The 15,851-nt window shown below is 43.5% G+C and overlaps 1 protein-coding gene across 1 annotated transcript in view; it reads right to left on the reverse strand.

The window, feature by feature from the left end:
* Positions 1-333: 333 nt before the first annotated feature.
* Positions 334-15,851, reverse strand: part of RPTOR (regulatory associated protein of MTOR complex 1) — a 312,090-nt gene continuing 296,572 nt past the window's right edge. The window contains 5 exon segments of the mRNA XM_033138999.1: positions 334-2,672; positions 4,049-4,178; positions 4,713-4,829; positions 11,221-11,307; positions 12,598-12,725. Of these exon segments, the coding sequence (XP_032994890.1) occupies positions 2,604-2,672; positions 4,049-4,178; positions 4,713-4,829; positions 11,221-11,307; positions 12,598-12,725 (531 nt within the window). The 3' untranslated portion in view covers positions 334-2,603.

Below are 15,851 nucleotides of genomic sequence, written 5' to 3' on the forward strand. Positions count from 1 at the left end.
TCTAGGTACTTTCCCCAGACTGCAAGGCACTTACTCACCTCCTCTATCCACCCTTTCAAAAGATGAGGATTGCCAAGAGCAGGTGCAGCTATCCAGAGATGAAGAAGCCAGGAGTGCGTTGTCAGAACAGCAATTATTATCTTCCTTTCTTCTTTGTCAGGAGGAGCAGCTAGGCACTCCCTCAGGGAATTGCTTTGTTATTCTGCAACACACCCACACCCACACACCCATTCACTCACCCACCTGTCCACCACATTTTTCTTGACATCTGTTCTCCCAAGTTTCCCCTCCACCCCCGTCTGATAGCAGTCAGATCCCATTGACCAGAGGCTGTTACGGCATTTACATTTTATTAACCATTTATTTCATTAATTGTTTTACTCTCACAGTACAATCTTGTGGTGGTTTATTATTAAATGTATATATACTTTTTTTTCTTTTAAATTTTGCTTTTGGAAAATAAATAAAGAGATAAGGTGAACCATATAGGTAGATTACTTTCTGGAGCCTTGGTTAAACTTCATGATTGGATCTCCACATCAGACCTGTGAAAAAACACAGCTCCCCCCCTCCCAAATTTGGATGGAAGCTGACAGATTAAAACAGAAAAAGACCACCACAACCATAGTCCTGGCTGTGCAAACTGAGGGGGGTGGGGAAGCACAAGGGATCTTGCTCTTGAAACAAAATATATAGGATATACATTACAAAAAATAATCGTCATCATCATATTCTCATTTGCTTTTAATTGCTTAGGTTAAGTCAGTTATACATGGATTTTAGACTCTGGCTTGATGCTTGTTAGCAAAATCCATCAACTATCTGCCCTTCCCTGAGTTCATTGCCACTTACAGAGGGACAGGCACGGCAATGGGGCCAAGGCTGTGGCATCTCAGCACAACTGACACTGGGGATCAGCAAACTAATGTGTCAAGTCACCTCTTGGGTTTATTCCCATCACTTAATTTTGGCAGCTTTCAGTATAGGTTTCTACCTATATGAGCAATCCTCCCTTGGCCTCTGCCTAGTATCTTACATGGTGGCTCTCAGCCTAGAAGGGGGCGGGGGGAGAAGAAAAAAAAAACATATAGCAGGCTTCATAGCGAGAGCCAGGAGATGGATTTTGCAAGCAAGGAAAAGCTGACATCCACAATTCAAGATGAATTGGATGCTATCTCTATTCTTAATGCTATCACAAGCGACAAAATTAGTGGCAAGACGACAGAATTCCATGCCTCTCCACAGCTTTGTGGACAACTGATTTTGGAGCCAATGCCAATAGCTGCACAATGCTGGCACAACATAATGCAAAGGGGCTTTCTTGTCTTTGTGTCCCTACTCAGGCAGCCATTTAATTGGGATTCTCCTCCCCTGGACACTGAAGAGACCGAAGTCTTTATTGTATGGGAGATGGGTGGCATGTGAGATGGAACCAGCATTCTCTAGAGAGCAGGAACATCAGTAGTTCTCTCGCAGGCAGCACACCATGCATGCAATCACAGGGTGCCAGGTATACATATAGCTTCCCCTGTGTTCAGCCTAGGGGGCAAGTGCCTGAAGTTGGGGGGGGGTGAATGGGAGGAGGGACCCTCTGCACAAGCCTGTTCTGTATGTGTGCTGCAATATCTGCATCCATTACCAAGCTGAATAATAGCACTTCTTGCAAAAGGAGAACAGGAGGGGGGGTAGGATTTAAGGCAGTGGTACAATGATAAGTGAACTCCTTGCTCTCTATGAGGAGGTAGCAGGCCATTTCTTGTGCTTATGGGGTTCTGCTGTGAGCAAAAGGAATTAGAGGATGGCTGGAGCAACTTATAGATTGAATGGACATCAGAGGGGAAGGTCTCCTGTCCTGTCACATGTACTGACACAGCTTCTCAAATGTGTCACTCCGATTTCCCCAACAGACACCCAGGAAGTGGGGGCAAGTTTCCTGCTTTCCCTTCCGTAGTGGCAGCCAACTCTGTAGTATTTTCAGCAGCACCGAGAGACTCTTTCTTCCTTAGGGCTTTCCTTTCGTCTTTTACCAGTGGAACAGTAAATGCAAAAGAAGGTGGCCGGTGGCTTATAGAGTAGTAAGATACACACAGAACTATCCAAGACCGGCAGCCTGCTAGCATGCGACTGCCAGGGCCAGCACTTGGCACAAAATAGGTAGCAGCCACAGACGTTCTAGGTAGAGTATGTAGAACACTAGGTGAGTCCTGAATTAATTCCTGATTCAAAGGAAAACCCACCCCTGTTCTAGGAAGGAATCATCCTCTTAGTTTGTAGGAGCCATAATGCCAAGCAACCAGAGAAGCAGTCATGGGCAGTGGTGGTGAAACCCGGTGAGAATATAAATACTCATTTTCTGCTGCTCCTGAAGGTTCTGGCTCGGAAGAAAAGCAAGAGGCTGCTTCTCTCCCCTCCCCTCTGACTCAAAATCATCAGTAGCTAAATCAGGAGGGAAAAAGTGTTCAAGTTACGGGGGGGTTGCACAGCAGCAGCAGCAGCCAACACTAAACATTCAAGTCGATAGTTTCACTATGTACACCACGAGTGAGACACGGTCCCACCTGCCAGAAGATGTCCTGCTCTTGACAGAGCAGCCACACAAACTGTTATCTGATTCGCTTCTCCACCGAGTACACAGAGATGTAGTAGTCATTGCTTCCAACTGCCAGGTGAGGCTGTGGAAAGGAGAGGGGGAAATAGAATCAGTCCATACATAGCAGGGTTCTGCTGGTTTTGGTTGGCTTCTGAAGCTAGTCAGAATTTATACTCGCCACCAGCCCTGCTCCTCACTCAAGAGGGAAAGGGTTGGAGTCTTGATTATTTATTTATTTAATTTCTATACTGCCCTATACCCGAAGGTCTCAGGGCGGTTCACATATAATATTGTGATGTCACACCAGGTTGTCTGACTGCTTCTGAAGCCTAACTACAGAGGCAAGCCCCTTCACCCTCTTTCTCAGCTATAATGGGCCAAAGCTCTTACCTCTTGCTCTGAGCCCAGAGAGGTTCAGGAAGCAGCAAAACATTGACAGTAAAGGCACTAATCTGTTTTATTCTGTTTCTGTTAGGCAACATTTATGTTGCTTTTATTGATTTTAATTATTGCATTTTGTATTACGAAGTTGGATGGTTTTATTGAGTTGTGGACATAAAAGCTCTTACCTACCTCTGCTTCATCCTCTACAGTGACAGTCAACTTTCAGTAGTTTCTGTTATGCTGGAAATCCTTTCTCCACTAATTTCCCCTGTTTGTTTCCAGTGGATAGAAAATCCACCAATACAGTTGAGTTCCAACATATATGAGGGTACAGTTCCAAGGGTTGTGCAAACACACGAAAATTGTAAATAGGAAAAAAATGCGTTTTCCTTGTCTGGCAAAGTGTGGAGAGTCCCATGGGAAGGTCTCCCCTGCGTGTGTGTCTCTGCTGGCCCCCTCCTCCAGGTGTGAATGGCCATTGCAAGGGAGGAGGAGTGGGGCAGACAGAGAGAGATGCAGGCAGAAGAAAAAGGCTCTAATGGATCTGGAATGGAGCTGCAGCCGAGTGTGTAAAGTTGAATTTGTGAAAGTAAAATGCACATATGATGTGACTTGACTGTATACCTAGTTGCAACCTCATATCTACTTTGCACTCTTCATCAGGCATCTCTTCCTTTGATCATCTGGAGCAGAAGCATTTGTTTGGCCATGGTCAGAAACAGGATCATGGACTAGATGGATCCATGGCTTGACCAAGTGAACCTATAACTTGACAGCTACTAGAAATTAGTAGATTCTGGGAACCTTGTCTAAGCAAATAAAAGAACCCTACTAGAACTTGCATGTAATCTGAAACAAACAAATAAATAAATAAATAAATAAATGCTCCCCAACCACCACCACCCCAAATGAGCTAGTTCAATGAATTTTCTCACTGAATTTGAGTTTTCTGAATTTGGAAATATTGTGTGTGTGTCCCTCTCAACAGCTTCACTAAATCCTCTTCATAATAGCTATTCAGAACAAATTTAGGGTAACAGTTGAGATGTTCTACAGTTTAGAAACGAAACTGACCCAGTGTGGATGGAAGGCTAGGCAGCTGATGGCACCCACTCGCTGGCCCATGAATCCGTCGTAGTACTTGATATTGTTGATCAGCTCACCATTCCCATTGTAGATTGCAGTGAATTGATTCATAGAGCCACTGCAGAGGGAAACAGAACACAGGACATTGGTGACATTAAACAACGGGTGGTTAAGTCCTAGAGATGAAAGTTTTCTACTCTTGTGCCATTTGCGAAGCAAGAAGCAAGTGATCTTACAACAGCAAATGGGATTTTCTTTAAGCCATGAAATCTTCAGCACAATCTCAGCTATTAGCAGGTTCACAAAGGAAAATTTACATGCCCAATAGGAGATTTAGGGAGGCAGGATGGGAGTCACAACAGCAGGCAGGGAGAATATAACTATGAGATGGACTTGAGTGAAAACCCCAGGCACCAAATTGCTGACACTGGACAGCAAGTCCCTACCAAATAGTGCACTTTCTGCTCTTAAGGAAGGGAAACCTACATAATATGGTGAGCTGCAGCACCCACCATAATTGAAATCCATGTGCTGCAGGTTCAATGAAGCATACAAGAATTGAAACACCTCAGCGGCAGAAACATGAAATAAGCCACACTGTTTATGCCAAGGAAAATAAATGCAAGTGGAGCAGGCTGCATTTAGAACTTACCACGCAAACAGGTTGGCTTGTGGGTGGATGTCCAGAGCTGTCAGTCCTTTTACTATCTGCAGGACCTTCACTGATTCTGGCATCCTTGGGTCAAAGAAACGGACATCTCCATTAACACTGCAAAGAGATAAAACATGGGGCTATTACCTGTTTGCTCCAACAAGGAGAGCAGATCTACTTATCCCAGAACCTGGCTATAATTAGGATAGTATTAGTATCAATGCTCAATTTGCCAGCAATGTCCCTTTGTGAAAACCAGCATATTTGCCACCCACTGCAGTCTGTTTCAGGCAGCCCTAGATGCTGCAGAAGCCAACATAATGTTACTCATGCACAAGGAATCTGTGTACACGAATCAATTCATTATTCCTCCTCATTGGCATTAAATACCACTAGAAAACCAATGACTGGCTTTGCTGTTCAACTGATTTCTGGACTTTAAGACCCTTTGTATTCCCCTGGAGCAAGGTAAATGATAACAGGGTTATTTTAACCATATGCAAACATCCTGTGCCAGAGGACTGACTTTGGGCTAACGGTCCTGTGATAGATTTTTGGCAGGTTGAAGACCTTTAACACTGGACAAGCTGCTTTATAGTGGCATGAGTGAATGATTAAGATCACAATAATTGGTGAAGTGAAATTTCTAACTTTCAGCTTGATTACTGTCTTGCCATAAATATAATGGATTCATAGCTCATGAGCTGGCCTTCCGTCCTAATACTTTAAATGCTGTAAGGTGTGTTCAGTCCAAGTGATGATTCTATGAGGAAAACAAGGTTGAAACATGGGGTCCACTTAGTGGGCACATTGCTTCTTGAGCAGAGGATTTGGGCAAAATGTAAGGGAGATGGATAAAACCAGATCTGCTAAGAAACTGAAGGAATTACAGTCCCTGTCTGTAGTTTTCAGAGCAGAGAGATTAATGAAAAACTAGCAGAATAAGGAAGGCAAATGAGAAAATGTTGCCAAGAAAACTGTAGCCAAAGCCTGATCAGTTGAAGTTATCTTGATTCAGTCAAATGACTGTATTTTATTGAGAATTTCTGGTCTGCGGATGTAACAGAGCCCATTAAGAAGCAGCATCCAGGTAACTGGGATCTGGATCTCGTTAGGTAACCCTATAGTCTATCTCATGCTGCTCTTCCCTACATGACTTCCTTAGTCTCCAACTGCAGCATTTCATAATGAGGACTCGACATGGGGCTTCCCTACTGCAATTCAGATCCTTCCGTACTCTCTTGTGATACTTCAAATATCTGACCTGCATGCCCTGTCTCTCTTAGAACTTTCCCTTCATTTATTATCTCTCTCCTGTTTCTGGAACCTTGTAATTTAATTAAAGACCTAATAGCCTTCATAGTGTGACCCATGGCTGGTTACAGCCTGTGGAGCCTGACAGTATAAAAAAGGCAAACGAAAACATAGTAGAAAAAAAGAATAGTGAGCAGGGCTTTAAGTTGCACCAACTTCTGGTTGGTGCAAGGAGAAGATTCTACAGCTGTACTGCCAAACAAAATGGCAATGAAGACACAGCAATAAAAAGACTGAAGATGAAAGCACCAATATTTGATTCCTTGTATGCAACCAGGTGAAAGCTAATGGAGACCACTTGAAGGCTGAGTGTTTACAGCCCATCTGCAATACACACAGCTGAAAAGTACAGACCATGTTCTAAGATCTGATTCCAAAAAAAGCTGTGGGTGCAGAAGAGAAACTAATACCTCACAGACAGTCAGATCTGGAAAGCCAAAGGTCAATGCAAAATGCTACAAAATGAAGAACTACAGAGAAAAGCACTCCAGCTGTCACTCCCAAGTGTTAAGCTGTCAGAGATGTAGTAGCATCCTCAGGAAGCATCTATAGCACCACTTAGAGAGGTTAAAATATCCAAGAGAGGCAAAGCTTCAAATTATTACTCAACATAAGGAAACATTCTGATTAAAAACAAGTCTTCAGGTTTACTGTAAATTAATGTATGTGAAATCTAATCATGAAATGATTTATTCCATATTTTTAATTCCTGCTGCCCTTTATTTATCTTTTAAAAATTGCTTTTATTGTATTTTCTTTTATATCCATTAGTGTGCATTACAAGTAAGTGAAACAATATAAAAGTAATGAATGGAATAATAAACAATGTGAAAGGTTCGTTTCAGGGTATAAAATATGCAATTAATAAGATGTTAAACTTGCTGAGGGGACAGAGACAGAGCACTTAGTGATATTAACTGTATTTATTTTTTGGTAGCAGATTGCTGCTGCTCTTTCTTGATTGATCCAGCTGCTCCTAATATTACTCTCATTCATATGTTGGCCCAGCTAAATCTTATTCTCATTCACATGCAATGCTAAGCTGAACCATGGCTAAGCATGTACAAGCAAACCCATGGGCTTCCAGAGATGAGATGATGGTCAGTTGACTCCTCCCTGGTCTAGGTCTCCCAGACAATCACAAGCTGTTTAAACCATAGGAGACACCTTGGTTATACCTTGTGGTTTGTCTGGGAGAGCTAAGCCATGAGCCTGGGGTATGGATGACACACTAAACCATACTACAGCTTAGCTCAGCGTAGTGCAGCAGCAAAATGACCAAGGAGGAGCAATGTGGTTATAGCCTCCTCTCTGGGAGCCCATGTGCTTCCTTGTTCATGCTCAGCCATGGTTTGCCTTAGCATTACACACACTAGGCCATTGTCTCCCCCTTGATCAGTCCAGCTACCCTAATATTATCTGCCCTAACAGTATTGCTTCTGCAGCAGCTGTCCAAGGCTTCAGACAGAGGCCTTAACAAATGTTGCTACCTGGGATCCTTTGGACTGAATAGGCTAAGGGACTGAACCTGAGACACCATCTGCATGTGCTATGCCAGGCATGTCCAGCAGGTAGATCGTGATCTACCTGTAGATCACTGGACGTCTGTGGTAGATCATGGGTAGATCACTGGCTCCCTCAAAGAAGCTTAAAAACTTTCAACTTTTACCTGAACCCCCCCCCCAAAAAAACGGGGCTCTCCTCCTCCCTAAAAAAGCTCAAGAACTTTTACCTGAACCCAAAAAGGGGGGTAGATCACTGCCAGTTTTTAACTCTGTGAGTAGACCACAGTCTCTTGGGAGTTGGCCACCCTGTGCTATGCCATTAGGCCTTATGGTGTGCTGCATATGCCTTTTGCATTGGGACAAAGGAAGTAAGAACAACTAAATCAGGACGGATTTAAGCCAGACCACGGAGAAAATCTAACAGCAGATCCTGAGTGTGCCAGCATAATCAGTACACATAGTATGCACATCAGTAATGTAGAATCCCAACAGTTGAGTTTAGCGAAGCTGCCTGTGTGCTGAAGTAATCGAGGAAATGCAACAAACTTCTCAAAAGGATTAAACAGGATGAGACAGCACCATGATTCATCCCTCAGCTTCTTCAATGAGTTCTGACCACAGCAGTGCCTGAGGCTGAGATGTTGGATGGAATACCTGTGCCTACTGCTACATTTTATTTTAGTGATGAGAAACTTGCTCGACCTCAGAGGGCTACTGTTACTAGAAACATCCTGGAACTGTTCTAACCACAGAAAGGGGAAGAGTACATAACCATCGTTTTCCAGTCCTTCAGGAACAGAGGTACTTGCAAGAAGGAGGAAAGGGTGTCCTTAAGTAACAAAAAGATGAACCCAAGCCAACATCTGTAATGTGCCCATGCTATGCAAATTAAGACCCCAAAGTTAGAACTGACCTTCAGAGAGCTGCTTTTGTTGTGAGAAGTGCAGAGTTTAGACTTTTATCCACAATCATTCACCTCTCCGTTTCCTGGTACATAAATCATTTGTCAAGCTTCTGCTGGCCTTCTTAAGAACACCATTCACAACCCTATTTCCTACATATGTTCTTTGGGTTCTTAGTGTTAGTGTTTCAGTATAAATGTTTATCACCCACTGTGAAGTACAAGCCTTATAGTTAAGTATGCCACTCGCTCTTGAACAGAATCATGGAGTGTGCCTAATGCATGACTAGAAATAATCACATTTTACATATGCACCCTCAAATAGGCTAGTGCTGTGAAGGCCAGTTACTCCAACCTAGCCAAAACTCTGTCTGCTGAACAGCTATCTTACAATAGACTACTGCCTTCCATGTTAGTTTATTAGTTAATTTATAATTAATCAGTGCTCAAAGCATTATACTAGCTGCTCTCCTATCCAGGCACAAACTAGACCCAGGTCTTAGCTTCAGTAAGGTCGTTGCATCATGCTTCTTTAGGCTGTGCAAGCTGAATTAATCTAAAACTGAAGTGCATAATCTTTTGCTGAAACATCAAACTACATACTGCATGCTGTTGAGAGTCAATATGGCTTGCTAGGCTGATCTAATTTATGTGGAACGTGCCCAGTTCTAGGTAAAATTCCAATTCCTTTCTGAATCTGGTGAGAAGACCCCTTGTTTGAAAGATAAGATAATTATCTAATGTCAGGTGGGGCCTACCAAAAATAAATTCGGAGTCAAATAGATTCTCATCTGGCAAGAGGAACTACTTCAACCAGCTTCCAGGAAAAACAGAAGTTATAACATTTGCTGCCCCTTCTTTGGGGGTGGAAAAGCATTACCTCTTACAGCATTATATTTTCTTTCAATTCTGTATACAAGGAAGAAGTTCTATGGAAACAAACTATGACTTAGCGGTAGTAAATTATAGTCTGCTGTCCTTTGAATGGGGTAATAAATAAACACAGTGCTCCTCCACCATATTTATGAAGCATGAGAAATGGATTTATGCACAGAAAATTGCTAGATGGGGAAATAATTCTGCATAGCAATAAGCCCAGAACATGGAATACAATCTATCCCTTGGTGTTTTTTAAGCTTTTTGTCTCAGTAGCAAGTCTTTCTCTAGCCAGTTACTTCCTACCTTTTACTTTACAGCTATCAGATAAGTATTTCTGTTTAAGATTAGGATCCTTATCTCCAGTGTTGTTACCTGTCATGCCAGGCCCTGATCCCACCTTGGTCCCCATCTAGACTTTCCAATGATCAATGACCTAAGTGACCCTGAGGTCTGTGAAGGGGCCTCCTCAGGTCTACCTCCAGGGGATGTATTAGAAGATTCCTTGGAGTGGATTCCTGATCCACCTTGGCTAACGCAAGTGAGGGAGGTTGAATCATCGCCTAGTTCTTTGGGAACACCAGCACCAGAAGGTCCAAGCCCTGGCAGCTGGTCAACATTGGAGTTCATGCCTGAGAGTCCAATGTGGCAGCAGAACTCTTGCATAAAGGGCTCTTTCTGAGTAACAACCTTCCTCAACAATAAAGGCTCTTAGAGCAGACTCAAGCACCTGAACTGGTATTGGGCGTGGCCTGAGACACTAGGCTACACAGTGGTACCTCAAGTTACTAACGCTTCAGGTTACAAATGCTTCCGGTTACAAACTCCGCTAACCTGGAAGAGTTACCTCAAGTTGAGAACTTTGCCCCAGGATGAGAACGGAAGTCGTGTGCCGGCGGCACAGTGGCAGCAAGAGGCCCCATTAGCGAAAGCACGCCTCTAGTTAAGAACAGTTTCAGGTTAAGAACGGACCTCCGGAACGAATTAAGTTTGTAACTTGAGGTACCACTGTATATCAAGCTTCACTTGGAGTCTGCTAGTTACTGGAAACAACACAAGCCAGCTAGCTCCCTCCTCCTGGACCCAGTTCCTTTTGACCCCTAGACTCCTGCTTATCATCTGGATCCAGATTGGATTTCTCTGACCTTGGTTTGACCTGAGCCCTGCTTTCTGGACTTTCTTTCCAAACGTTTGGTGATATTCTGTGTGGGACTAAAGCTGCAGTGGGTTCCATTGGGGACCTGCCTCCACTTAGCTCACAAACTCCAGCCAGAGCATGGCATGATCTTATTTAGGATCCTTAACTTTAAAGTGAAGGCTGAGCATTCAGAAGATAATGCCACAAGTTTATGGGTGACAGTTCCCAAAAGTCAACAGAAGCTGACTTAGAACACAGTGCCCTCACTCACAGGATTAAGCCATGTAAGAAAGGAAGCAGAGTATATTTTGCACTCCCATTTGTGTACATGTAATGACTCACAATGCACTACATCAAGTATTAAATTTGTGGGGTTTTGCTTTCTTTGAGGTACCACTCCTACAATATTATGCAGTTCCCACACTCAGTTCTTCCAGTTTGGTGGGCCGCAACCTGAAATGAGGTTGATCATCATCAGAAGAATGTTATCTAATTTGAGGAGGATTAGATTGTTTTTCCTGACTAAAGTTTGCTGTGACCAAGTTTGAAAACCCTTGCACTAAGGGACAAGGTTACCCGTTCATCCGCTCCCCCATCTTGGGAGCAGGAATTAATTGCAGAGTAGAAATGCCAAAGTGAAGAGCTCAAATCTCATCACTGTTTAAATACCAGAGACAGATTTTTAAACAAGAGAGGGCAAAATACTGTTTTGACAGGAAAATGTCGCATAAATATTCAGAGGCCCTTGTTCCTTTTCATTTCGTTTTCTTTTACCTGACACTCATGATGTTGCCTTCAGGATGTTTCTGCAAATACGCTTTCACCACCCAGGCTGTGTGCTCTCGATAGGTCATCACTCGGCTACAAGAGAGAGGCAAAACTTTGTAAGACAAAGCTGGAAAAAGGCCAGAAACCAACTCATGAACCATAAATGTGAAAGGGAAACCATCTGCTTGCTGTGGCTAGGTTCCCAGTTAGGTAAGCTGCAAGACTTTGAACCAGAGATTTTGAGTACGGGCATTATATTTTACAACTGCATGTTCCAACATGTACCCTGGTGTGTGATGTGATTGGTCAGATAAAGCATAAGAGGAAATGAGAGGGGAGGAGAAAAGGTAGGAGGGAATGACCCCACGTTTTTGCTCTAGGACATAATAAGTAAATGTCTTAGTAGAAACTTAGCTCTGATGTCTTTTACAACTTGTGTATTTCAGGGAGAAGAAAAATCAATGCAACATTCTTCTCCCCTTCTTTAAAAAACAAAACAAAACTGTAAAAAAGTTATTTCTCTTGCAGCTCAAGTTGATAAAAATTGCATCACCTCATAGCATTTGTTTCCAGGTCATAGCTTTTTTGAAATGAGTAGGTGAGAAATATAGAGTCTGTCAGGTAATCCCTGAGCAAATGATGATAGAAGGTTATGGTAGGCTTTGAATAACGTTGGTGCTAGAGGACACATGGAGCCTTGAATTGAGGTAAGTTATGATGAGCGCTTAACCACAGAGCAATCAAATGATAGATGCGCTTCACACAATTGCAGAGGGTTGGACTAGATGACTCTCGTGGTTCTTTCCAACTCTACAATTCTATGATTCCAGTTAGACAATAATGTCCAGATTCTAGAAATTAAGACCCTCAGGATTGTGCCCCTTGTTTAATATAATCTGCAACATATGGGAAGATATCCCCTTAAGGTGCTACAAACCAGAAGACGGGATGCGATGGGGGAAAGAGCCTCTTACCAGAGAAGATTCATATAGCACCATTTCCACTATGCCATCACAGTTTTTTTTAAAAGAGAGGTTCTGCAGTGGTGCAAGGGAAATTGCCCAAACATTAGAAATGGACTCCCCACCCCCCACTCTGCACTCCCTGGGAAAAAATGGATGCATTCAGTGGGTTGTATTCAACCATGATGAACTGCATGCGCAGAACAACTCCAGTGAGTGCAATGGAACTTCCCCTTCCTCTCCTACCATGCCATGTGATCCCCAAGTTTAATCTAGAGATTCCCTTATCTCTCTGGAGCATACCAGGGAGTAGAATAGGGGTGCATGGGACCAGGAGAGGGAAAGGAGGCACTGAAACAACGGCAAGAATAGTAGTAGTGAATGCTACTTACTAGTTGTAAAAATCAGAAAAGTCTCTTACCATTCACTCAGAGCCATCCGCCGGTCATAAACACGAACAGAACCATCACCAAGCCCCGCTACAATGAGTGAACGATGCGAGTCACAGGACAGGCTGGTGACACAGCTGTCAGCCCCTGTGGGAATATCCTAGGAGAGAAAAACACACTCCTAAGCTAAAACGGCTGGGAGATTTTAAGTGCACTGGCCATATATATAGCCCAGTGTTACCCCTGCAGTGGGGTCCACACATGAGCACTGATGCTGAACAATGGTGGCTGTGACAGCTTTACCATGCAGGCTCAGATTTTGGCTTAAGACTGGGGGTGAACAAATTGACTCTGGAAACAAACTAACTTCTGGTAGTGAAAAGGGCTGAAGTTTTTAAAATAAGCACAGAACATGACTGTGCAGGACCAGGGCAATGAAGACATCAAGGACACCTATTCTGAGCTGTAGCACCAGGCTAATTGGTTCTTTTCTTCTAGCAAAGAGGAAGGCATAAATATTATCAGAATGGAATTATCTCCACGGTGAGATTCAGGAACTTGTGTGGGTCTATGCCTTATTATGTATTATAATTTTTATATTGGATAATACTAACTTTAACAAAAAAAATGTCTTAGGTCTGTTTCACATGGTTTAAATCAGGGGTCAGCAAACTTTTTCAGCAGGGGTCCAGTCCACTGTCCCTCAGACCTTGTGGGGGGGCCGGACTATATTTTGGGGAAAAAATGAACCAATTCCTATGCCCCACGAATAACCCAGAGATGCATTTTAAATAAAAGCACACATTCTAATGTAAAAAACACCAGGCAGGCCCCACAAATAACCCAGAGATGCATCCTCTATAATAAAGTGCAAGTGTCTCTGCGTCCAGTCCCTGTGTCTGTGGGATTGCGCTACTGCGCATGTGCCCCATGGACAGCCGTTGGGACTTGGAGCGCAGAGACTTTGGGCGGGCGGGCGAAACTGTTGAAGCGGCGGGTGTGCGCGGGCACGCGGCAGGTGCGCGCTCGCATGGACTTACTTCTAAGCGGCAGCGGCCGTTACAAGTGGCGGCGGGCGAGCGATGTCAAGCGAGAGCTGCTCGGTTGTTAGGAAAAAAAACACGAGATAAGCGAGACCCGCTCAGTCAGCTCTGCGCATGTCCCCGACGTTGCTAGGGCAACAGTTTGATCACATATGTTCTAGCACCCGTTAATTTAACGAGGTTAATGTACTAGTTTTAAATAAAAGGACACATTCTACGCATGTAAAAACACGCTGATTCCCGGACCATCCGTGGGCTGGATTTAGAAGGCGATTGGGCCAGATCCGGTCCCCAGGCCTTAGTTTGCCTACCCATGGTTTAAATCTTTGTTTTGGAAAATGTAATCTGGGCTACTTTACACCTATATGCATACTGGCATATATGAAAATTGGGTCATGAGTTTCTTTTTGACTGTAGTATATATGTCACACAAGGGTTCATCAACTTCCTGATGTGTCTACTCACTAAAGCAAACGTTTGCACTGGAACAAGTAGCATGTGATCTTAGCCCTTCAGTCTGAAGGGAAGCCCTGATTAACCACATTAAAAAGGTAAAGGGACCCCTGACCATTAGGTCCAGTTGCGAACAACTCTGGGGTTGCGGCGCTCATCTCGCTTTACTGGCCGAGGGAGCCGGCGTACAGCTTCCGGGTCATGTGGCCAGCATGACTAAGCCGCTTCTGGCGAACCAGAGCAGCACACGGAAACGCCGTTTACCTTCCCGCTGGAGCGGTACCTATTTATCTACCTGCACTTTGACGTGCTTTTGAACTGCTGGGTTGGCAGGAGCAGGGACTGAGCAACAGGAGCTCACTCCATCACGGGGATTCGAACCGCCGACCTGATTGGCAAGCCCTAGGCTGTGTGGTTTAGACCACAGTGCCACCCGCAACCCATTAACCACATTAAAAGTCCTAATTAGCTAAGATAAATGTCCAAGAGGAGATTCTTCTCTGCAAAACATATTTGTCCCTGACCAGCCATAAATACTACATTGAAGGGCAAGATGGATAGATGAGTGCTGTTTGAACAAACACACACCATTTCCCTGGAGAGAAATAAATCTGCTCCAGCTGAAAATACACCTGGCAGCTAACTAGTGCATGTAGGAGAGGTATGGCAGCCATTGCTTTATAAATAAGTACCTATTAAAGGAAGAAGTCTGCAGGGCAACTGTTTATTGGGCATTAGATCAGGCCACAAATGCCACAAAAGCAGATTAAATATATATTGTATATTCTGGCATATAAGACTACTTTTTAATCCAGGAAAATCTTCTCAAAAGTCGGGGGTCGTCTTATACGCCAGGTGGAGAATCTGCAGTCGAGTATATATCAAACTCTGTATTTTAACTGGAAAAGTTGGGGGTCGTCTTATACGCCCAGTCGTCTTATACGCCGGAAAATACGGTATTTAAGAGTAGAAAGCACTGAGAAGGGAACTAACAGCAGGAAGGCCTGGTGAGAAGGAGACACTTCTTATGCACCCAGTCAAATAGCAAAGGTGAATTACTAAAAGTGGCAGAACTACAAAGCGAACTGCAAATGCAACTAGTCTTTCTACTTCACATTTTTTGTGCTGCATTTTAAGGGTGATTATAGAAAGCCCTGCATTTCCTCTGGGGAGAAAGATGTTACCAAAAAGTGTTTCCTTTTAAATGATGGAAGCTGTTCCACTTTGACATGCTTCTGCTCCCCAAGCCTTGCAGCAAAAAGGTTTACAGCCCTTTATAATCTCTTTGGAGTCAGGAATTCTCCCTCATATTTTTACGGAAAGTAAACTGTGAAAGATGAAACATCGCATGCCCATGGTCAAGGTTGAAATAGAAACCTGGAGTCCTAACAGGCTGCAACAAGAGTCTATGCTGCATGTGTTCATGCTCTGCAGAAAAATGGTAAGAACAGAAACCAAGGGCAGTGTACTTTGTGAAAGAACAACTCTGGAAAATAATAAACACAAAGAGCAATGCTGGTATATTGTTGGAAAGACATCCGACAATGTTATTCTAAGGCTATAGCTCTTTCCTCTTTATGTGCTACACATAACAGAACTGCATGGAATAATAAGAGTGCAGCTGTGAAAAAGAAAAACAGTTTCAATTAAGCAACCAAAAAATTGAGCAACATTTTCGAACTAGCATAATAATCAGAACTGGCTCTGCAAAATTATGTTAGCTAATTTCACACCTCCTTCCTATTTTTGCTCCTGTGAGCCTATCCGCCTTCTCTTGATGTTATTTTTTG

Source organism: Lacerta agilis, chromosome 2 (genome assembly GCF_009819535.1).
Source record: "Lacerta agilis isolate rLacAgi1 chromosome 2, rLacAgi1.pri, whole genome shotgun sequence".
Lineage (NCBI taxonomy): Eukaryota > Metazoa > Chordata > Lepidosauria > Squamata > Lacertidae > Lacerta > Lacerta agilis.